This window comes from Equus quagga, chromosome 19 (assembly GCF_021613505.1).
Source record: "Equus quagga isolate Etosha38 chromosome 19, UCLA_HA_Equagga_1.0, whole genome shotgun sequence".
NCBI lineage: Eukaryota > Metazoa > Chordata > Mammalia > Perissodactyla > Equidae > Equus > Equus quagga.
Genome location: NC_060285.1, coordinates 4,390,702 through 4,413,563, shown reverse-complemented (window position 1 = coordinate 4,413,563; position 22,862 = coordinate 4,390,702). Strand labels below are relative to the sequence as shown.

The window sequence follows — 22,862 nt, the reverse complement described above, 5'->3', positions numbered from 1 at the left end:
GGCCGTCGGGCAGCCTTCCCGCGCCTGGAGAGCCAGGAGTGTCCCAAGGGGGCACTTGAGCCAAAACCCTTGGTTAGACACAGCTGGACAGACCCGCAGGAAGCCTGAGGCCAGCTGGAGTCAGCAGGAGAAGGGGGACACAGCGGGAGACAGATGGGGCCAGGGCCTCCTGGCTGCGGGTCTCCCCACCCCAAGCTCCCCGTTCTCCTGAGAGCAGCCCCACCCAGCCCCATGAGTCAGCCCTGGCACCAGGCCCATGGCCCTCCTGTCCCTTCAGCCTGAGCCCAGGACGTCCAAGGGGCCTCAGGGTCTGTGTCCAGCCCCTACCAGTGGCCCTTGCTGGGTGGGGCGGGTCCGAAGGGGACATTGGTGCAGCTCCAGACCAGCCAGAGGGAAGGGTGAGGAAGTCTGAAGGCGGGGCATGTGAGGGCCGAGGGGGCTGGGGGCCCGTCCTCCGTGGATGGCACATGTGGCCCCACCCCCGGGACAAGAGCTGCAGGGGCATCGCGTGCGGTCCACACACACTCACTGGTCTGGTTCCAGCTTTATTGGAGCGGGGCACTCCCCTCCAGGGGAGGCCGGCACAGCCCGTCAGAAACCCACCGGCTCTCCTGAAGTGGGGACACTGCAGGGACACGCCGAGCCTCGGCCGCCACCGCCCCTGCCCAGATCACATGCACCCCCCGCCTCACCTGAGGGAAGGGCGGCTGCTGACAGACTCTTAGGAAGGGCGGCCGGGGGACAGTGCGCATGACTCAGTGGCGTCAGGGGCCCCAAGAGTCTGTTTCAAGCAGAAGGAGGAGCCTGGCTTGGGGGACACCATGCGGCCGTCCCCCTGCCTCCAGTACCCAGTGTAGGTCACAATAATTTAAAAGACACTATAGACATTTCGACGCTATATAACAATATAAGTTAACCAGGTTCCTTAGCAGAGGACGCCAGGCCTGTGGACTCAGGGGTGTCCTGGCACCTGGGGAGGAAGGGGGCCAGGACTGGGGGGGCCTGGAAGCTCCCAGGACAGCAGCTGATGGAGTGTCCTGGCATCATCAGGGGCATGTGGGGTGCACGCCAGGGCCCAGACAATGTCACTCACCCCAGGCTAACGTCCAGCCCACTTGGCTGGTCAGCTGCCTGAGGACACATTTCCACTGGTTTCTATAAGAAAATACCCTAAATTCGGGTGGGGACACGTGGGCAGTGGAGGGCGCCCCAGAAGCTGGTTGCTCATCATCCCCTTTCTGGTAAGTCACCTCCTCTGTGCCTCAGTCTCCCCGGGGAGCGATGGGAGCGTTCGCAGACATGTCCAGCCCGGAATCTTCGGTTTCTGATCTCTCTCCGCCCTGCACATGGTTTGGAACTGAACAGGACCCCTTCCCTTCCCATCTCCAAGATTTTGGGGCAAGTCAGACTTCAAGGGAGGGTCTGTGTGGTGTGCAGGCCCCAGGGGAGGTGTCTGGAGGGAAGGCTTCTGCTGGGACAGCAGACAAGCCCCTGGCAGCGTGACATCCTGGATTCGAGTTTTCTCAGCATCGGAGTCGGGGTGAAAGGACCAGGACTGGGCAAGGAGACCACCGGAGAAACCCTCAAAGGCGGCTCTCGGGGGTTTGGGGGTGATACAGACACCAGGGAGGCTGGCAGCGGGTCAGGGGCACAGCCAGACTCCTCAAGGCATGAGGTCCATCTCACGCCACCCTGGGCGTCCCCAGAGCACGTCCTCCAGGGTCAGGAGCCCTGGGCTGGGGGTCAGGATGCCCGAGCAAGGCCAGAGCCCCAACTCACAGCCTCAGGGTCTCTGGCCAGTGCTCAAGCCACTCTGGGTTCAGTGTTCCCATCCATCAAATGGGACAACAGCCCTGACCGGCCCCCCGTCTCAGCCCCAGCACAGCACTGTCCTGGGGGTCTGGCTGGCTTCAGAGTGGGAGGGGGCTCTGTAACCTGGGGGGTGCCAGGCTGGCTGGGGGCTGGGAGAGCAACAGCATGAGGGAGGGGATGTGGCACTCCTGGAATCTGACACTGGTGACATTTTGATTTGTTTATATGATTTTCTAAAAGAAGGGAAGAGGGGCCGGAGGTCCCTGTCTGTGGCCACCTCACCTGGGGATCACACACACACAGCCACCTCCCCTGGGGCAGCGCCAGGATGCACAGGGATGCTCCCTTGGGTCCCGAGGGGCCAGGAGAGGAAGCAGAGAGCAGCAAGGGGATGCGCGAACACAGGGTATAGAGTTAGGACCCGCTATGCCTTAGTGCTAAGAATCCTCTTCTGATACTAAGAAAACATAAATAATTTTTGTCAACATCTGCCCAGACCACCCCGGAGCCAGGCAGCCGATGCAGCCTGGGAAACTGTCTTACAGGAGGCTGGCGGCACGGCATTTCTGTGTCTGGGCCACCAGGCGGGGGAGGGGGACACTCGGAGTCTTGTGTCCCTTTGCTTTCCAGGATACGTGTATGTCCGTGAGGTTCACTTTCCCAGAGAGAAGAAAAGGAATTCAGTGGCCCCGTCAGGGACCCAGAGCCATTGGTCTGGCCCTCTCGGCTGCGTCGTGGGCACTGTTTTGCCCCAGGAAGTGACGGGGATGGCAGGAAGGAGCATCTGGGGGCAGGGAGAAGGTGCCAGCCCCAGGGGGAGCCCGCCCCTGCCCGCCTGGAGCTTCCACCTCCTCGGGGCCCGGCCGCCAGCGGAGCAGGGGGGACCAGGAGAGGATGTGCAAAACGCCGCCAGGTGGGGGCTGGTGCCTCGCGCCGCGGGGCCGCGCTCACTTGCAGGTGAAGACCTCGGTGCGCTCGCTGCACGTGTTGCACTTGACGAAGCAGCACCAGTGGAACTTGCAGTTGCACTGCCAGACCTTGGTGTACTGGTGGGTGTTGTAGCCGCGGCCGCAGCACATGGTGTCACAGCCGTCGGCGCCGGGCGAGGTGCGGTTGCACAGCCGGCCCTGGGTGCCCACGCTGCCCGTGGCCGCATCCTCCTCGCAGTAGTTGGGCGACTTCTCGATGTACACCAGGTCCGTCTCCATGGGCTTCTGGTAGCTGCGCAGCTGCTTGATGCGTAGGAAGGTGGGCTGCCGCAGGCGGCTGGCCCGCACCACCTCCACCTGCACAGCGGCGTTGTACTTCTCCTTGAGCAGGTGGCCCACCTCACGGAACTTGGGCAGCGTGGTCCAGCACGTCTTGGTGGTGCACGAGCCCGACACGCCGTGGCACTTGCACTCCAGCTTCATGCGCTCCTCCAGGACCTGTGGTGACAGAGCAGGGGCTCAGTGTGAGCTTGACCCGGGCCTGGGTGCCGTCCAGGTCCCCCCAACCTCCAGGTGACCTGGAGCCAACTCCCCCACCTCCCACTGTGTGACCACAAAAAAGTATCTCCCCTTCTCTAAGCCTCCGTCTCCTCATCTGTCAAATGGGGCTGCCGACACAGGTCCCTACTGCACAGGGCCTTGTGAGGGCCCCGTGAGAATATGCAGGACTTGGCAGAGCTCGGCATCCATCTGTCAAACATGCTTCACTAAATTCACACAAGAATCCTTCAGGAAGCTGCGGGTGGACACACTGATGAGGAAACTGAGGCTCGGGGCACCGTGGGACTTGTGCAGGTCAGAAGGCAGCAGGTGCCTGCACCCAGCCAGGCCGGCGGGAGGCGTCTCCCGCTGGTACCAGGCCCAGCAACAGTAAGTGCCTAATAAGTGCAGCTCCCCCACCCCATCTCTTCCAACACGCCCTCGTGCCTGGTGTAGGGCCTGGCATGTAGTCGGTGCTTAATAAATGGCTGTTCAATGAAAGCGTGGTATGGCGTGGAGCTCTGTACACATTTGATGGAGGACAGAGCGGGGGACAGGCGAGTGCATGGGTCAGCGGGGCCCAGCCATGCCTTCCTCTGGGAAGCTGACCCCCGACCGGCATTGTTCTTTCCCCCCAGCCCCTGGGGGCCCATGATGGGCGCAGCCGTGTGTTTTCCTGGGGCCTCCCTCCATGGCCCTGGAAGGCGGATTCCCAGCGCCAGCCCTGAACCCGGGTACTCATTTACCCGGATCGAAGGGCCCTGCCAGCCGCGCCTGATTAAAGACAGGGGATCGTTAGCTGCTGCCCTGCGGCTGCAGAAGGGCCATTTGTCAGCTGTCCGAGCTCCCACTGGCCTCACTTCCCGCACTTCGGGGGCCCCAGCCCTGAAGGAACTTGGCTGCGCTCTGCCCCCTGGGCCAGAACCCCAGCCTTGGCCCAGAAGAGGAGACCTTCAGCGAATGAATGAATGAATGAATGAATGAATGAGAAAGAGAGAGAGAGAAACAACCCACAGGGCCAGCTACAGCCCCAATCATTTTCCCCACCCTGGTGCATGGGGCCCTTGGCCTCAGCGAGGACGTCCAGGACCCACAGCCCACTGTGAGAAACAGCAGGAAACCGACACACAAGATGGCAACACGCAGGGACTGGGAGAGCCCGTGGGAGCCTGACCCTGCCCAGGGTGAGGTCGCCTGGGGCAGAGGCTTCCTGGAGGAAGCGGTGCCTGCGATGGGCATTGATGGAGAAGGAGGAGTCATTATGCAAGGAGGAGGGCTGTTCCAGGAGGGGCGCAGCAGGAGCAAGGGCTGGAGAGCTGTCCCCATCACCACGAGGAGAAGATTCAGCCCCAGTGAGTGGCCTGGCGCTGGGTGGGCCCTGAGACCAGTGACTGGCGCTCGGGGTGGGGTCCTCTGCTCCTGCGTGGATGACGTCCTGGGGCCAAGACTGGAGAGACTGGAAGGCCGAGGCTGATGCTCCATCAGGGGAGGGCCGGGCAAAGGGGAGGGCCCCGTGTCCAGAGGAGGGGAAGGGGGCCAGGTTTGGGAACATTCAGAACTGGAATTACAGGGCCTGGTGACTGGACAGTGGGGTGTCTGGGTCGAGGGCACAGGCCAGTAGGCTGGTCTGGGGGTCTGGGCGAAGGGGAGGACCACCCCCAGGGGAAAACTTATATCTGGGCCTCCTCTGCCTCCTGCCCCTCTCCCTGCTCCTGTCTACCCCAGTCAGACCTCTCCCTCCCCCGCCCTTACCCCAACCCCAAGTTCTCTTTGCTTGGACCCTGCCCTCCGCTTAAAGCTGCTCCCTCCACCAAGCTGCTCTTCAAGGCCCAAAAGCTTCCCATGTCCTGGCCACACTGCCTGCCACGTGCGCCCGTCAGGCCAGGAGCCAACCAGGAGGCGCCCTTCTCAGAGGCCCCAGCCAGGGGAGGGTTCACCCTTCCCCAGGTTGCTGACCCAGGGGACTGATTCCTCCTCGGGTGGACCGTGATGGCCAGAGACCCGGCAGGGGAGTCCAGGCTAGAGGTTGCACAGGCCAGGTGGCCCAGCCTCAATTGCCTGCTGGACGGCTGCCTCCACCTCGCTCTGTTGTCCGCCCTGAACCCCTCCCCTCCACCCCTTCCCTCTGTGCCCGTCTCCCTGGGCAAGCCAGTCTCCACCTGCTGGCCCAGGGATGTCCGGATCCTGAGCAGCCAGGCCCGTGATTGTCAGCAGATAAAGCTGACTGGGCAGCTGTTTGCAGAGCAAGGGGCTGCATCCTCGCTCGGCTGGGTCCCCTGGGCCTCAGCCTCTCCTGGGAGGTGACCACAGCATTGAAGAATGTGCCGTTTCCGTCTCCAGTGCCCTCACAATAAGAGCGACAGGGATGGTGGCACCAGCCTCTGTGGCCCCAGGAGACCACCTGGGAGGATGCAGAGAGACCCAGCCCTGCCCAGAGGAGCTGGAGCTGTGCAGGGCCCCACCCCCAGGCCTCAGTTTCCCCCTGACCCAGGTAGTGTGAGGGTGGGGTGGGGGCCTCCAGGAAAGGGACGTTTCTTTCTGAAACGAGGGTGTGGCCCACACTCTGGGAACAGAGCTCAGTCACGGCCAGGCTGGGTGGAGTCGTGGCATCCTGGTGCCAGCGGAAGACACCTCACACGCCACTCGGGCAGGCAGCTCCAAGCCTGGGGCCGCGGAGGGAGGTGCCCCACACTCTCTCCCACAGCGCATCTCACACCGCCTTTTGTTTCCTGACCCTCAGTGGGGGCCTAACTTCCCCGTGGGCATGCACGACCCTGGGGGATGCAGTCCACATCTGCTTTCCCCTCTGACCCTGGGCCCACAGTGTAAAATGGACGTGGTCATCAAGTTAAGCTATTACATTAGCGCCCCTGGCCGTGATGGCGAAAGTGGCCATGTAGCCCTGCCAGTGGTGGGCCCAGCCTGGCCAGCAGCTTCTCAGCATAAGTCATCCTTCCCTGGACTCCAGGCTTCCATTGCCCCCCGCCCAGGACCGGCTTGGACCCTAGATGAGGTCAGGCAAGGGCTGTTCCTGCCCCCCGGCTCCCGGTGCTGGGGGTACTGGTCAGCGATGGCTTTGGACCTCACGTCACCAAAAGTAGAGCCCAGAGCCATCCTGACAACAGCCCCCAGGGCTTCCCAGCTGGACAGGCTCCCGCCTTCACCAGGTCGGTGTGGAGGGGAGGACACTGCACTTCTGCTACTCGGGTGTCCCCTCCGTCTGCCCGGCTGTTCCCACACCGCAAAGCCGGGGCCGCACAGCAGGGGCAGAGCACCCAGCAGACACCGGCCACACACGCCTTCATAACCACAGCGGATGCTCCCTGCACAGGCACCAAAGGCCTCACAGCCCGTGAGGGCGGCCACGGCCATCCTACAGAGAAGTCCCCATCGGTGTGGCAGAAGCGGGCAGTGTGCTGGTTCCCACGCTCAGCCAGGGATGCGGCTGGGCCATGTGCTGGCCTGGCGTGAACGAGCAATGAGGTGGGCAGAAGAGTGTCCCCCAAAATTCACATCCACTCAGAACCTCCGAAGGTGACCTTATCTGAAAATGGGTCTTTGCGGATATAACTAAGGTGAGGCTCATGATGGCGTCATCCTTGATCAGGGTGGCCCTAAATCCAAGGACAGGCGTCCTTATGAGACAGAGAAGACCATGTGAGGATGAAGCAGAGACTAGGGGACACAGCCACGAGCCAAGGAGCTCCAGGAGCCACCAGGACGGAAGGAGGCAGGATGGATCATCCCCTGGAGCCTGCTGACACCTCGATTTGGGACTCTGGCTCCAGAACTCTGAGAACAAATTTCTGTCACTCTAAGCCCCAGTCTGTGGGACTCTGTTGGGCCACAGTCATCTTGCTTCCCATCTCACTTGCTGAACTCCATGGCCCCGAGGAAGTGGAAGGGAGAGGGGCAAGCCTGGATGTCCTACCGTGGTGACCGTGAAGACCTGGGCTCAGTTCCTATGGAAACCTCGGAAGCCATGCCCCACCCCACAGCTCCAGGGGGTGAGGGGCTGTTAGAGGGCTGTGGGGGGAGGGGGACAAAGTGCATTACACCCACTGTGCAGATGGGGAGACTGAGGCTCCAGAGAGGGATGGCGTCAGCCAGGGCCTCACAGTCCTGCCGGCCTCTATTTCTCTTATGCCCTTTACCACCTGTCAGTCACCAAACACCCCCCTGAGTCCTGCACCAGGCCAGGCCGGGGCTTCTCAGGGGACCCCAGAGCCAACCCAGACACCACCCTGGACCTCGAGCTGCTGGTGTCACTCTCTCAGGGACCTGCAATGGCACCTGTGGCCCAGAGGCCAAATCCAGGCTGGCTGCGAGGGCCCCTCCCCACAAGGCCCATCCAGCCTACCCAGAGCCGGGCCCCTGCACTGCACTGCACACCCGACCTCACCCACCGCCACGCCTTGGCCCACGCCGGTCCCTCCACCCAAGGGCCCTTCCTGACATCTCTGCTGCTGACTCAGACACACCCCCACAGGGCAGCCACCGGAGCTCAGGCCTCGGGGCCACCAGCGCCTCTGCTGCTCACTTTGGGCCCACTGTCCGCGTGGTAACATAGGCAATGTGAGCCCTTCCTCCCAGGGCTGTGGGCAAGCGCCTGCTCGGGACCTGAGCTACCGCAGAGCTTCAAGGGGTGGTGGTTCCATTGAGGGCTCAGTCGCACCTCCTTCTCCGGGAAGCCCTCCAATGCCTCCAGGTAAGTGCACAGTGCCTTCCTCTCCCCTCCCGAGGCCCAGACGGCGCTCTGCCTGTGCCTGGAGAATGATGCCTATGTGCTGTCTGTGAGCTCCCTGGAGGCAAAGACTGTCTCTCATTCCTTCCCCATTCATTCACCTGTCCTTCCATTCATCAGTTTATTGGACAGTAACCTCATAACCGCCTGTTGCACAGCAACCTCCACAGCTACAAGGTCAAGTCACAGCCTCGACCTGGCGTTCGCGTTCGCGGCCTGTTCCGGGCCGGCCCAGGCTCACTTCTCAAGCCCCGCCCCTCCCGCCGGCCTGGACCGTTCGCAGCCCAAGCACCAGCTCCTTCTGCCTCTGCTCTTCACAGCTCTGGCACGTCTCTCAAGGCTCCACTTCACATCGCCGCCTCCAAGAAGCTTCTGCTCTCTCTCGTGGGTCCCTGGGCTCCCGCTGCCCCGGGTGTGGCCCCCCAAACCCGTCACATAGACCCAGACAGCGCTGTGGGAGCTCCCGCAGCCAGGGCCGTGTCTTGCTCATCTCTGACCCTCACACCCAGCCTAGCACCTGAAACAGCAGGAGCAAGGGAGCGTTGGTTGAGTGAATAAGTGAGTGGCTGGTGGCCTCAGCTCTGGTCCCTGGGGCAGAGGGCCATTTCAACTCCTCTTTGTCTGGAAAGGCAAGCCTGTCCCATGCGCGCAGAGCTCCTCCGGCCCTCGAGCCCTGGGTGCAGCCCCCAGGGCTGGGGAGCCAGACCCAGAGAGGCGTTCCACTCGGCTGGCTGCCCTATCTTGGGCCATCTTGCCGCCATGAGGCTGTTCCTCCCAGCCCGGTATCTGGGGCCCTCATCTCCCTGCAGGCGGGACCGGGCTCGCCCTGACTTCTTCCCCAGTGTGTCCCTGCCTGCATGTCCTCCATTATCACCCGCCACATTGCATCCCACCCCATGCGTGAAGCCGGCTGCTCCTGCCTCCTGGGAACATCTCTTCCTCCAGTCTCTCATGCAATCTGAGCCAAAGGCCGCCTCCTCCAGAAAGCCTTTCTCAGCCTGTTGGCACAACCCTTCTGGGACCAGGGCAGGGACGTGGGACTGTGGCCCGGATCCCCAGCCAGGCCCCGCTCCCACCCCGCGTGGAAACAGGCGCCCTGTCCCATCCGTGCCGCCTGCCCGTGGGGGACTAGGGTCACGTCGCTTCCCACTCCCGGCCTCTGCTCACACCCCGCTGCAATGGGAACTCGAGGCCGCCTCAGAGATGGGCCAGGCGGGTGGGCGGCGAGGCCGTGCCCAGCACCCCCACCTCGCACCCTCGGGTCTCGCGTCACTGATTCCTGCCACCAGGAGAGGCGCCCAAAGCTCAGGGCGGTTGGGACCCCTGGTGCCGCGGTGGCCGCGCCCGCCCTACCTTCCTGCCGGCCTCGTTGTTGTGCAGGTTCATGAGGCGCCGTGCGTTCTTCTTGATCTCTCGAGCGTCCACGAAGCGCCGGGAGAAGTCGATGCCGTAGCGCACGTCGGCGGAGCAGCCGCCCCACTTCCAGCCCTCAGCTTGGTTGTAGTAGCCCTGCTTCTCGCGGTCGCACCCGCAGTTGCTCAGGTTGCCCTGGCTGCAGGCAGCGGTGACGGCATGGGCCACGCCGGCCGCGGTGATGGCATACGTGAAGGCGGCCTCACGGCTCCCTGCGGGGAGGAGACAGAGTGGACAGGGAGGCCCTGCAGGTCTCCACCTGGTGGGCTCAGGGGACACAGGGCCAGGCCTGGGGTCTGCTGCTGGTCAGCTGTGTGACCTGGGCTCAGCACTTGCCCTCTCCGAGCCTCTGTCTCAGCAAAGTGAGGCTGATGGAACCCACCTTGCAGGGCTGTGGTGAGGACAGTGCCTGGTGTCCAGGGAGCGCTCAAGGAAGGCCACCAGTATGTCCCGAGAGCCTGAGCTGGACGGGCCCAGTTTCCCCAACCCTGGGAGACAGCAGGGAGGCCCCCGGGAGGGGCCGTGTGGGGTCCGTGACTCTGCCCCCTGCCCTCTGCCAGCCTCCCAGCGCTGCTCCTCATGCACCAGCCACTGGTGCTGACCCCCGTGGAGCAGCCCAGCCCACCAGCCAGGACCCAGGCAGAGTCCACACAGCTCAGAGCCAACCCTCCCCCTGCCCCAGGCTCTCTGCTGCTGCCTCCCTCTCTCTGACCACCCATCACCCCGTCGCCAGGCCCTGGCCTGCTGAGTGTGCCCTCTCCTCCAGCACCCCTGCCAGGCTCGGGGCCCCTGAACTGCCCAGACTTGGGAGCCAGTCCTCCCTGCCTCCCTCATTCCCCAGCCACCATCGGGCGGGCCTCCAGTGCAGGCACAGCTCCTTCCCCAGCACCTCTGCGGGCTCTCCTCCGCCTGAGCTGGGAAGGGAAGGCGGCAGTCCCAGCCCCGCCGGCCCCCCAGCCCTCTCCTCCCGACCCTCCACCCAAAACAGCACCACTCCTTCCAGGCTGCTCACGTGGTGGGGGGGGGGGGGGGGAGCCTGGCCTTTTGGTGAAATTCCCTTCCCTCTCATGCCCAAATCCTAAGAACCTTCCAAGGTGGGCTCCAATGGCCTCTCCTCCAGGCAGCCTTCCCAGACCACCAGCCAGAAGGGAGCCCTGGCTGGCCAACCTCCCTCAGTGGCAGATCTGACCCTCTCATTGCTCTGACACTGTCCACCTAGTAGCCCTACCACCAGGACTTCCTGGCTCCACGTGGGTCCAAAGCCCCTTAGATGGATGGGTCCAGCTCGAATTCCTCTTTGCTGTCCACAGCCCCCAGCCGGGCCCCCACGCATCCTGCCGTCCTGGCCCCAGCCTCTGGAGCCCCTCGTACCCTGCCCACAACCACCAATGCTCTCTTTGGGCCACGGCTGGGTCCGTCCCCAGTACCTGGCACTGGGGGCCCAGAGCTCAGGGACACCAGTTGGACCACAGCCAAGCCCGTGGCGGGATTCTCACTGCCCATCTCAGCCACAGCGAGGTGCAGCCCAGCCTTCAGTCCCAGAAGGGGCAACCAGAAACCCACGACACTGTCCTTGCACAAGCCCTGCGTCTGTGCCCTGTGAGGGCCAAGGTGCCCCTCCACGTCCTTGGCTGCTGTCTCTGTTATTAGGGGCTGGGGTGATCCCCCCAGACTGAGAGAGGGTTGATGGTCAAGTCCATTCCATAACATCCATTGAGCACCAACTGCATACCCAGCCTTGTGCTGGGTGCTGGCTGTTTATTCTGGGTTCGACCTCCTCACCCAACAACCAGCTGGGAGGGGCTCATCTAGATGGGGTCCCTGTTCCCCTGGGGGGCTCACCCTCAGTTTCACCCCCACCCCCTATTCCCTGGGGGCTCATTTACATGGGGTCCCTCTTCCCGGGGTTTCTCCCATCTGGGGCAAAGACCAGGGTGGGACCTGCTGGTCTCAGGGGCCCAGGGCAGAGGAGGCTCAGGCTGCCATCAAGGAGGGGCCACAGCTTCCCGAAAACCTCCTTCCTCTGAGAAGAGCTGTGGGCAGGGTGGGGTGGGTGTCCCCTCCTCCCCGGAAAGACTGGGGTCTGCAAAGGGCACAGGGCAGCTCCTGCCTGCCCAGGGCCTTGCCGTGACCTGGCTCCAGCATCTCCTCCCCTGCGGGTCCCTTCTGCGCACACTCCCCCAACCCCGGGTCAGTGCACAGCCCCCAGGGGACTGCTCACCACACGGGCCCAGCCCCTCTGTCACTGCTCCATAAGAAGTGGCCCTTTAAGGAGCTCGGAGGAGCCCTGGTCTGGCCAGGGACTCCCAGACAGACACAGGGCCAGGGAAAATGTGGGACTCGACCTCCCGGCTCTAAATCAGCTGCAGACCGTCTGAAGAGAAGTCCATCGAGGGGGAAGTGGGTCATTGAACTCCTTACTGTTGGTGTTGGTGTTGCCTTAGCCCAGAAGGGCCTGCTGACAGGCTGGTGCGTGTGCGTGCACACACACACACACACACACACGCAGGCACACACACGCAGGCAAGGGAGCAGTAAACTAGGTGGGGGATTCCAGGAAAGGAGGTGACCACTGGGCTCTGCGAGAAGGGGCACAGGGAGTCATGGAACCTCAAAGGATGCCCTGACCTGCCTCGTGAGAGATGGAGTCAGGGAAGGCTTCCTGGAGGAGGCGACATCTTAAGTAAGTCTTACCAAGACGTATGAGTTAACTCACCTGTGATGGATGTGACTGACTGTGTGGAGTCGGAGCTCGTGCGTGTATGAGATGTGTGGGATGCATATGTGTGTATGGTAAATGCACACAGCTGGTCACAGCACAGCAAAGGTGTGAAGTGGTTTGGTGTTGCTGGAAGTACCAGGTCAAGGGTGACGAGGAGAGAGGCAGCCAAGGTCCCAGTGAGCCGGGTCATGAGAGGCCAGGGACATCCCGAGAAGCAGGTGCCGGGCCAGCCGCTGTAGGATTTTGATGTTAGCGCTCACTCTGGCTACACAGGGGATGGGGATTCTGGAACTATTTAGAAAGAGGTGAGCAGAGCTGTGTTTCCAACACTGTCGTTGCTGTCCCTGGCCAGCGCTCTCGGTGGGCCAGCCCCGCTCTAACCCCGCACACATGTTCTCAACGACTGTCATGACAGTTGTACAAGGCAGGTTTCATTGTTATTCCCAACTTACAGACGAGGAGACTGAGGCGCAGAGAGCTTATGAAACGAGGTATGAGTGGCTGAAGCAGGATTGGAACCCAGGCAGTGGAATCAAACCCCAGACAGGCAGAGGGAGGCACTCAGGGCCTGGGGCACAGGTCATCGGAGACCATCCTGTGCCCAGCTTGGCCCCTCTGCAGCCAAGTGACCTTGGGCGGGAGGAGATGGCAGAAGGCGAGCCGTGCGTGTGGAGAGCATTTCACAGAAACCTCCCTTCCGTCCTCGCTGCGAGGTCCTGCTCCCGCCTGGTTAAGCCCATACCCGGCTCAGACGCACGGTTACTCAGCAGTTACTCACCGGGCCGCCACTCCCACTAATTCCTTCTTTATTTGGTTTTAATGGGCCAAACCCTCTCGTCTCGCCACGGAGACAAGAGGTGGTGAAAGGCAAGAGAGCAGTAGTTTGGGGAGAATCAAGGAGGATGACATCGGGTCCCGGATCGAGGGGCTCCCGTGTGCCCACACTCTGTACGCGCGTCTCATTTACTCTCACAACAGCCCCACAGCAGTCGGTGGTGGTTCGGGGCGGGGACCACAGCCCCGTTCTACAGACCTGGATACTGCCTTGGAGGGCTTCCTAACCCGCCCCAGGTCACAGTGTGCCCGGCGTGGTGCGGGTAGACGGTTCCCTCCCAAAATCACTCCTGGGCCATCTTGCCAGTCCCTATGCATCGCCTGTACATCCTCCAAGTTGAAAATGAGCGAGTGCTCAGGTTTAGAAAGAAGCTCCTCGAACCCGTGGGCCGTGCTCAGCCACCATCCATGGCTCCCCAGGCCTCTGAGAGGACCTCAAGCTCTGGAGGCCTGATCTCATCTGTCCCCACCCACCGCTCCCTACAGCTTAGCTTGGCCAGGCCAGACAACAGGCCCACCTGTGGGCAGGGGCAGCCCCCTCCAGCACATATCACTATTTTTGCAGAGAGGGCTGGTACCCTGCTGCCAGTCCTAGTGGACGCTGGCCTTCTCTCCACCGGGAATGCCTGCCCGTGTCCCCACGTGTCCACAGCTTCCCCAGGCCCTGGACGCAGCCGAGATGCCTCCTGCTCTGGGAACCCTGTCAGGGTGAGGCCCCCTCCACTGGGCTCTCGTGCGGTGAGCTGCAGGCTGCAGGGATGGTGGGCAGGACTCACGTCTGACTCTGTCGTGTGCCTCCACCAAGGCTGCTTCCCGAGTCCTGCACACGAGCAGGTCTGCGGTGGACAGCTTCCTGGACTTCCCCTCCTTCGACCTGCATGACGCCCCATGAACAGATCCTCGAGGGGACCCACCTCACAGGAGGCACATGATTTGCTCCAGAGGGGGCTACAGCAGCCGTCTGAGCCCCCGGCTGCTGCAGGAGTGCCTGGCAACGGGGGTGGGGAGCTGGGTGGAGGCAGCAGGGATGGTCTGATGGGGTCAGCACCTGTCCTGGGGGCTCACTTTGGTCTTGGGGGTGTCTGGGATCCAGAGCCCACCCCAGCACAGATCTGCACCTGCAGACACCGGAGCGAGCAGTGGTGTCTGGCAGCATCCCTGGAAAATGCCGGAGACAGGCAGGCAGCCTGCACGTTGGCCACCCCATCCCACAGCCCTCGTGAGCCCTGGGCAGGTCCCTGAGCACACTGGCCCACTGTTTCCAGAGCAGCCTGTCTCCGGCGCCCGGCAGGGCAAGGTGAGCACCATTAGCCCTGCAGTTCCCCGCCCTGAGGTTTCGGGAAAACAGAGAGGGTGGTGCCCAGAGACTTGGGAGGAGTGGAAGGGGAGCACTGGACCTGGAGTCTCACGACCGCTGTGTGGCCCCAGGCAAGTCACAAACCCTCTCTGAGTCCATATCCCCATCTGCCAAGTGGGGCTCATAGTCCTCACCCCACCCCATGGCCCAGGAGCAGCTCTGAGAGCAAATAGACAAATGGACATTGCCCTCACCATCCCCAAATGGCAAGTGAGCCAGGCCTGGCCGGGGACCAACCGTGTGTAGCACAGGGCTCCCAGGACAGGCCCGCACAGCTCTTTGTGCTCATCCAGAGTCCCCTCCCGGTCAGCCCTGCCCAGCTGCCGCCTCCACACATATTCTATACAAATCTAGAACGTCAGAGCAGCAGAACCCTCAGAGACCACCGCTACGTGGGTAAACTGAGGCACCAGGCCACTCAGGGACCACCCAGCTCTGCTCTCTCTTTCCTATTGGCCGTTCAAACTCAAGCCCTCGCTGGGCACCAGGCTCAGAGGGACAGACAGCCCCTGCCCTGCTCCAGGCCCTCAGCGACGCCAGCCAGACCCGACGCCCAGGGAAAGGGGGCCAGCCCGGGACAGCAGGGCCTAGCCCACCCTGTCATCCCCTCACTCTGACCCCCAGGAGGACGCTGGGGACCAGGCAGATCCCTGTGAGCAGCTCCTGGTGTGGACAAATGTGTCCCCTGGACAGCACAGGGCCTGGGCAGGATGGAGCTCCCCTCCCCATCCCGGGGCAGAGCTGGAGGGGTGCTGCTCTCCCCATGTCCCAGGCACCCCCCGTCACTGTCCACTCAAAGCTGCCTGCCACTTCCCAGCATCCATGGGGGGCTATTTTCAGGGGCACACTATTTTCAGAAAGCCATAATTGAGCTCACAATGACTCGATTATCTGCAGGCCTGGGGAGGCTGGGTGGGAAAGGCATTCGGTTCCCTCTAGAAAGGGAGCCGAGAATCTAGAGCTTCAGTTGGGGAGGAACTTGGGGCCATCCTGTACCATCTTACTAGGAGCCTGAGACCCAGAGAGGAGCAGCACGCTGCCAAGGTCACACAGTGGCTTGGGAAGTGGGGGAGCCCAGACCTGACGTTCTGAAACAACTGAGGTGAGGCCAAAGGTCTGGCAGCCACACACAGTCCCAGAGAGTCCCACAGCCTGACGGCTCGAGTTTAAGTTCAGACCCTAAAATTGGCCAACTGGCAACCTTGGACCAGTCAAGGGGACTTTCTGTGTCTCCCTACCCGCAAAATGAGGATGATTACTCTGACATGGCCCAGTCGCCGTGCCAGAAGGGCCCACGCGTGGTCCCAGGGGGGCCGGCCTAGCCTCAGCACCGAGAGGGTCACTGAACTGAGCTTCACGCCTGCATGTGTGACACACACAACACACAGGATCTCCGTGGGTATATACGTGTTTGGGCATCCGTGTGTGTGCCTCTGCATGTGTCCCTGGGCTCAGACACGAATGCGGTTCCGTGAGTGTGAGCGAAATTGTGTCCCAGGGCACGTGCCCGTGCTTGTGGCCAACACAGTTCAATTCACCTGTCCCTCCGCCAACCTGTCTTGCCTCTCTTTAAAAAAACACAGTATTTTTTACAATTCAATAATAAAAAGGCCAATGACCCAATTAAAATGAGGCAAAGGATCCGAATAGACATTTCTCCAAAGAAGCAATAAAAATGGCCCACAAGCACCTGAAAAGATGCTCAACTTCATTAGCTATCAAGGAAATGCAAACCAAAACCACAGTGAGATAGCACTTCTCCCCCATGAGGATGGCTAAAATAAAAAGACAGACGAGAGTAAGTGTTGACAAGGATGCGAAGAAATCAGAACCTTCCTCTACAGCTGGCGGGACTGTGAAGGGTGCAGCCACTACGGAACAGTTTGACGGTTCTCAAAATATTAAATTTAGAATTACGATACGACCCAGTAATCCCTTTCCGATACATACGCCAAGAGAAGTGAACACGTGTCCACACAACAACTTGTACATGAACGCTCACAGCAGCATTGTTCACAACAGCCAAAAGGTGGAAACATCCCAAGTGTCCATCAACGGACGAACAGATAAAGAAAATGTGGTCCATCCACACAACGGAAACTCGTTCAGCCATAGAAAAGGAAGGAAGTACCAACACACGCTACAACGGGGCTGAACCTCGAAAACACTGTGCTTGTGAGCAACACCAGCCACAGAGGCTGGAGGTTGTGCGATTCCATTTATGTGAAATGTCCGGAATAGGTAAATCCATAGAGATGGGGAGCAGATGACTGCCGCCAAGGGCTGCGGGGATTGGAGAGTGATAGCTAAGGGGTACAGGGTTTCTTTTCAAGGGCATGAAAATGTTCTAAAAGGGCCTGTGGTGATGGTTGCACAACTCTGTGAACACACTGAAAACCATCGACCTGGACACTTTACACAGATGAGCTGTACAGCAGGCGAATTCTATTGCGATAAAGCTGTTAGGAAAACACACAGCATTTGATGGCTTTTCGGGGACTACATACCACTTCTCCTACTCCATCCAAACTCTCACAGGGCCCCACCTAACAGTTTGGATGCTCAGCTCAGAGGATGCAAGTGACAAGCCCCAGATCACATGGCACGCCAGCCACGGAGCTGGCATCTGACCGAGACCCCAGGGCCCATTCTCAGACCACTCCCCACCCACCGGGTCAGGGAAACCTTTCCAGTCCCGTCTGCCTCCTCTGACCAGGCCTGCGGCCCCAGCTCAGCCGTGTCAGCCCCTGTCACTCACTATTACCAGCCAGTGTCTCCCCAGCACCAAGTGCAGCCCACCCACATCACTGACCCCAGAGCCCCCGGGGAAAGGCCCCCAGCACCACCCATCCCCAAGCCCAAGGCCACACAAACAGCAGGGCAAGCCGACACCCAGCAGCCCAGGGGGCCGATGCACTGGGAGGGGGCTCACAGAGAATGCAGGCGGAGGGCCGAGCTCCAAACAACGAGGGGTCAGCAGGACAGGGTGGCTGGAGGGACTGGGGTGGAGAGTGACCAGTGAGGGTGCCCCTCAGGAAGAGATGCTGAAGGCAGGTCCTGAATGACCAGAGAAGGGAGCTAGGCAAAGGCACAGGGAACTCTGTTCAGGCAGAGGGAACAGCAACGCTAAGGCCCTGAGGAGGGGATGAGCTGTGTGCGGGTGGTTTGACGCAGCGGAGAGCCGCGGGAGATGAAGTGGGCCACACCGTGCTGACTTTGGGAGCCCATGGGGAGGAATTTAGACTTTATTCTAAGAAGATGAGGAGCCCCTGGAGGGTGCTTCTGTGACAGACACTGAAAAGGACCCTCTGGCTGATGGAAGAAAGAGGAAGACCCACTGTGAGGCGGTCGCAAGGGTCTGAGTAAGAAATGCTGGTGGCCTGCCAGGTGGAGGAGGTAGGGAGTGGCCAGGCTTGGGACACAGTCTGAGGGTGGAGCCAATGAGACTAGCAGGTGAACCGTGAGGAGTTTAGAGAAAGATGAACCCAGAAGGGTTCCTGATGTGGGGCCCTGGCAGCTGGTGGGGCCGTCCCCAAGAGAGGGGTAGAGAGGACCAAGTTTGGGGGACCCAAACAGCTGCCTTGGCCACAGGCAGTCTGGGGTGCCCAGGGGACCGCAGAAGGGAGGTGGAGGCAGCTGGGCACCCCAGCCCTGCCCGGGAAACACCCCGATCACCATCACCAGGGGCCAATCCCAGACGGAACTGGGGTTCCTGGTGACCCCGGCCCAGTCCTTCGCTCCACCAGGCCTCAGTTTCCCCATGTAACATGGGGGTAAGGCCCAGGACAGGGGGTTCCAAACCTCTTTAGCAAGGAGCTTTCATCAGATGGATCTTCCCGAGGAGAAGCTCAGAATGGGGCTGCTGGAGTTGAAGTGGCCCAGGGACATGGGTTGGGGTAGGGCCCCCGAGTCCTCCAAACCTGAGGCCCAGCCAGGGGGACACTGCTAGCTAGTGAGCTCCCCTGCTCCTCTGAGGCCCCACGCCCACCCTTCTGGCCCCCAGGCTCCCACAAGCCTAGAAGTGAGTGGGAGAGTGCTGTCCCCTCCCACACACAGCTTATAGGTGGACAGACCGAGGCCAGGGAGGAGAGGAGACACCCTAGGCCACACCAGTGTCACCCAGCCGAGTGGGTGCAGTGGCAGTGCCCACGTCCAGGTTTTTAGGGGCATAGAAACCGGGGAGAGAAGCCCAGGGACCCAGGGCAGGGTCAGTGAGCCCCCTTGGAGCTGCTCACGCCCAGCCTGGGCTCGGTCACGGGGCCTGGGCCTGCAGCTCCCTGCCTGAGCTGCGTCCCAGCACACGTGTGGCTCAGGCTGGGGTCCGGGTGAGGCAGGGAGGTGGAGGCAGGGACAGGGGGCCAAGCAAGCCCAGAGAGGCCTACAGGCCCGGCTAGGTCCCAAACCCCTCTCTGTGCTCTTGAAGAATCAGAAGCCTAGAGCCCAGGCCTGCCAGGCCCCTTGCCTGCCAGCCTTGGGGTTCTGGGCAGGCACCTGGTCTGGACCACCTGGGTGCAAACTGGGCTCAGCCCAGTGGCAGCTGGGAGGCTGCCTCACACCCCCATGCCTGTTTCTGCCCCTGTTTAAGGGAGGGAATCACATCATCCACCTCCCAGCGTCCTGTGCAGCCCAAGCGAGTTAGTGCCACGGACGGCACAGAACAGACGGGGCACAGGAAGTGCTCAGAGCAGTGCCTGGTCTCATTGCCCACCTCAGCACGGGCCGAGCCCGTGGGCCTGGGGTGGGTGAGGAAGGGCGAAGGCCTGCGCTGGCGGACATGTGTGCACGTGTGCACGTGTGTGCATGCCTGTGGATCCGTGTGTAGAGCTCGCTCTGTCTCTCCCATTCTGTAGCTTCTGTCTGTCCTTCCCTCTCGGTTTCTGTCTCTCTCTCTGTCCCTCTGTCCCTCTGTCTCCTCCAGCCCCACCCTGGCCCCCACCCCGGCTCGGCTCCGGCTGAGTCAGTGTCTCCACGCTAAGCTCTTCCCCGCCGTTGTCATAAACAGAGCAGTGGAAAAACTCATGCCAGGTCCAAACACGCCGGCACGCCCGCACGCCCGGGGCCTTTGTTCTGACCCAGCAAGGCCCTCACATGCTGCAAAGTGGCCCTCTAGGTGGGTCGTGCTCCACGGGACATGGGGGGCACCAGGCCCAGAGTGGGCAGAGGCTGGCCCAGGGCCACACAGCGAGGAGCAGCATGGGCCGGAGCCCAGGGTCTGTGTCCCGAGCTGAGCTGGCCTTGCAGAAGCTTGTGCCCCTGCCCCGTGGCTCTGGGAGGCTGAGAAGGCCTCTCCTGCAGCCTCTCTTGGTAGGAGGTCAGCCTCAGGCAGCCTGCCCTCAGGATGCTCCCTCCTCATCAGGCCTCGCAGCAAAATCAGCAACTGCCTGGGTGTGGGGACTGGTGGAATTAGAGCCCCTTGTCCCCAGGGCTGCTGCAGGGCCCCCTGGCACCTGGACCCCCACCAGGGCGCAGAGCTGGGCTGCTGGGCTCAGATCCCTGGCTCTTACCATCATGCAGCCTTGGGCGAGTCACAGGCACCCATGAGCCTCAGTCTCCCCGTAGATGATGTGGGGACATAGAACCTGGAATGAGTGACGTTTGTGTAAGAGCCAGGCACAGTGGGGATGGCGCAGGAGATGGCTGCAGTCACAAGAGAAATGATCCTCCTGAAATGGTGGCAGGAGGCACTGGGTTCGGAGATGGGCTGAGGGCTGGACCAGGCCTTGCCCCTTGGAGGCCAAGGGTGGTGGCCCACCACCCTGTGATTTGTGTCCTGCCTCAGTGAACCAGAGTCCAGAGCCCTTGACCCCTCGTCCGTGGGACCCTTTGGCAGAACCCCAGGGTGGGCACTGAGGAAGTGGAGCACCTTCCTGACCCCCATTCCAAGGAGAGACCTCAAGTCCTGGCAGAGTTCAGGCCCCATCCTCAGTTCCTGGTCCAGGTGGGTAAACTGAGGCCCAGAGAGCACAAGGCTGTGTCCCATACAGTAGGCCCCGGACAGCTGGCCCAGGTGGCATCTGCATCCCCAGCAGTGCCCTCTCCCGCCCAGACTCCATACCCACCCCACAGCCTGTCCCACCTGTTAGGGCCCTGCCAAGAGGGTGGAAAATCCCCATCCTGGACGAGTTCCAGGCAGCTTCCGAGGGACCATATGAAAGGAGCAAGCAGCACCCAGCCCAGCACCTTGCCGGTCAAAGGCCTGCTGACCTTAGGGCTTCCATGCTACCCACCGGCAGGTGCAGAGCCTGGCCACTTCCACAGTCACCTCGGGCTCCGCCCCTCCCGGGCGCAATCTGGCCTTCTGTGGAGGAGCACAGAACTCGAGCCTACCTGGAGTGACCTCAGGCCTCTTATCCTGCACCAGGAGTGGGCGTGGATGGCTTTGCCTCCAGAAAAGTCTTTCTGACTCTGACTTTGGAGGCCCCAATTGGCCCTTGTGTCCTGACTGCCTGGACTCTGAGCCTCGGAAATGTCTGTTCTGCTGCCTCAGGCTGGGCCCGCAGGATGGGAGTGGGGAGTGACCGGAGCAGACGGGACAAAGATGTGCATCCCTCAGATTCGGGGCCTGCAGGTCATGAGGGCGTGCCCAACCCAGCCCCATCAGCTCACCCGGGGCATCCTGGGCACAGGGCTCCAAGAGCAGGGCTAGTGGCCTTCACTCCACCTCCCAGGGCCATGCCCCAGGCCTGACATACAGCAGGCACTCAATGCATGCAGGCTGAACAAGAACAGGGGTTGCCAAAGGGAGCCACGCTCACACCCCTGCACCACCCCAGGAGGCAGCTGGTTAGTGACCCTCTGCCCTTAGCTGAGCTGGAGGACAGTGTCCTGGAAGGAGACTGTCAGATCTGGCTTCAAATGTCCACTCAGACCCTGACCAGGGTGACTCTGGGCCACTTACGACTCCTCTGAGAGCAGCGCCACCCAACAGAAGTCTCACATGAGCCACGTAGGTCATTATAAATACAGAAAAGTGAAAAAACTAGGTTAACTTCATTTTAGTAACACTTTATTTAGCCCATATATCCAAATAGTACCTTTTGCACATGTAATCAACGTAAAGATCATTAAAGAGATATTTTACTTGCATTTTTCCATCAAAGCCTTGGAAATCTTTGCGTCTTACACTTATAGCATATCACAGTCTGCATGCGCCGTATTTCAAGTGCTCCCTGGCTAGTGGGCGCCTGTGGGACCCCTGAGTGGACAGCGTAGCCCTCGAGCCCTAGACCCTCCTGGGGACTAAGGTCAGACCTCCCCAGGTCTGGCCTGTGAAGTCCCGGGCAGCGGGCCCGGCAGTCACCCTCTCTCCTCCAAGGCCCCGGCCAGTGGCTGACTCCAGATCTGCCTCTCAGACTCCCAGAGGCAAGCCACTCTGCTCCCTCGGATTGTCCAGGAACTGACAGCCTTTCCTGAGCCCCTACTGTCTGCAGCTGGTGGGCCCAGGGCTCAGTCCCAATGCAAACCTTACCACAGAGCAGACCTGAGCGGAGCCAGCGGCCCCTGCCATGCCCGGGTGGCCACGTGAGCCCAGATTAGGGGCAGCCCCTATGCCTGGTCATGTCTGAGGCGGCACATGATGGGGGGGACTCAGTGTTCCATGGCAGCTCGGGGTGGGGGGTGGGAGCCCGAGAGCACACAGCCGCAGCCCCCATGCCCCGTGCCAGTGGGTCCCAAGGGACTCTGGGCTCAGGCGGGGGTGGGGCAGTGGCTGGAGGGCGCCCGCGTGCCGAGGGAAGTCCTTCTGCTCAGAACCTTCCATGCCTTCCAGCAATTCACAGCACTCACACCTTGGGTTCACAGTGCCTCAGCCCTGCCCCGCCCCTCCAGCCTCAGGTCTCCCCATCCTCCAGTTCACCCTCGATGATCCTGCCTGCAGTTTCTGGAAAATACCATCCACTTTCTGGTCTCTGGGCCCTGGTGCCTGCTGTTCCCTCCACCTGCAGCCCCCTTTCCTGTGCTCACCTCCAGGCTGGTCTGGGTCACTCTGATTCTCCCTCGAGTTTCAGCTTACATGTCACCCTGTCAAAGAAGCCCAGGCCAACAGTCCTGGCTGGATTATGGAGCCTGCAGGAAACGCCCTGCCTTGCTCGGGGTCCCCGGGGGACCCGAGTTTCTAACAGGCGTCCCTGGAATACAAGGTTCACCCCCTGACTCTCGTGTCTCCCCCCAGGCCCCTGCCCCACCCCATGGCAGAAGACAGCTGAGTTGGGACACATTCGTTCCCTCCCCACAAGCTCGTTTTCAGTTAAGGAAGAGACAGGTCAGGAGGGCCCTGGGCCGCAAGCCTCACTCCGTAGATGAGGAAATAGGCCTGGGGTGGGCTTGGGTGGCCAGAAGGTGGAGGCCACCAGTGATGAGGGGAGACCCTGGACTCCCTGCAGGGAGCAGAGGAAATGGCACCTGGAGGGCCCCAAGGCAAAGCCAGCACAGGAGCCTCGTAGGAAAGATCTATCTCACGTGAAGCAGTGAGCTCCCCATCCCGGGAGGCGTAGAAGCAACAGCACCAGGTGC

General features: G+C 61.5%; 1 protein-coding gene across 2 annotated transcripts in view; it reads right to left on the bottom strand.

Annotated features, from left to right (window-relative positions):
* Nucleotides 1–532: 532 nt before the first annotated feature.
* The window catches only part of WNT7B (Wnt family member 7B), a 50,827-nt gene continuing 28,497 nt past the window's right edge, over nt 533–22,862 (bottom strand). For both annotated transcript variants that reach the window (XM_046646485.1, XM_046646486.1), the window contains exons 3-4: nt 9,379–9,650; nt 533–3,239 (exon numbers count right to left, since the gene is read on the bottom strand). In XM_046646485.1, coding sequence (XP_046502441.1) covers nt 2,760–3,239; nt 9,379–9,650 — 752 coding nt within the window. In that variant the 3' untranslated portion in view covers nt 533–2,759. The remainder of the gene's footprint in view (nt 3,240–9,378; nt 9,651–22,862) is intronic.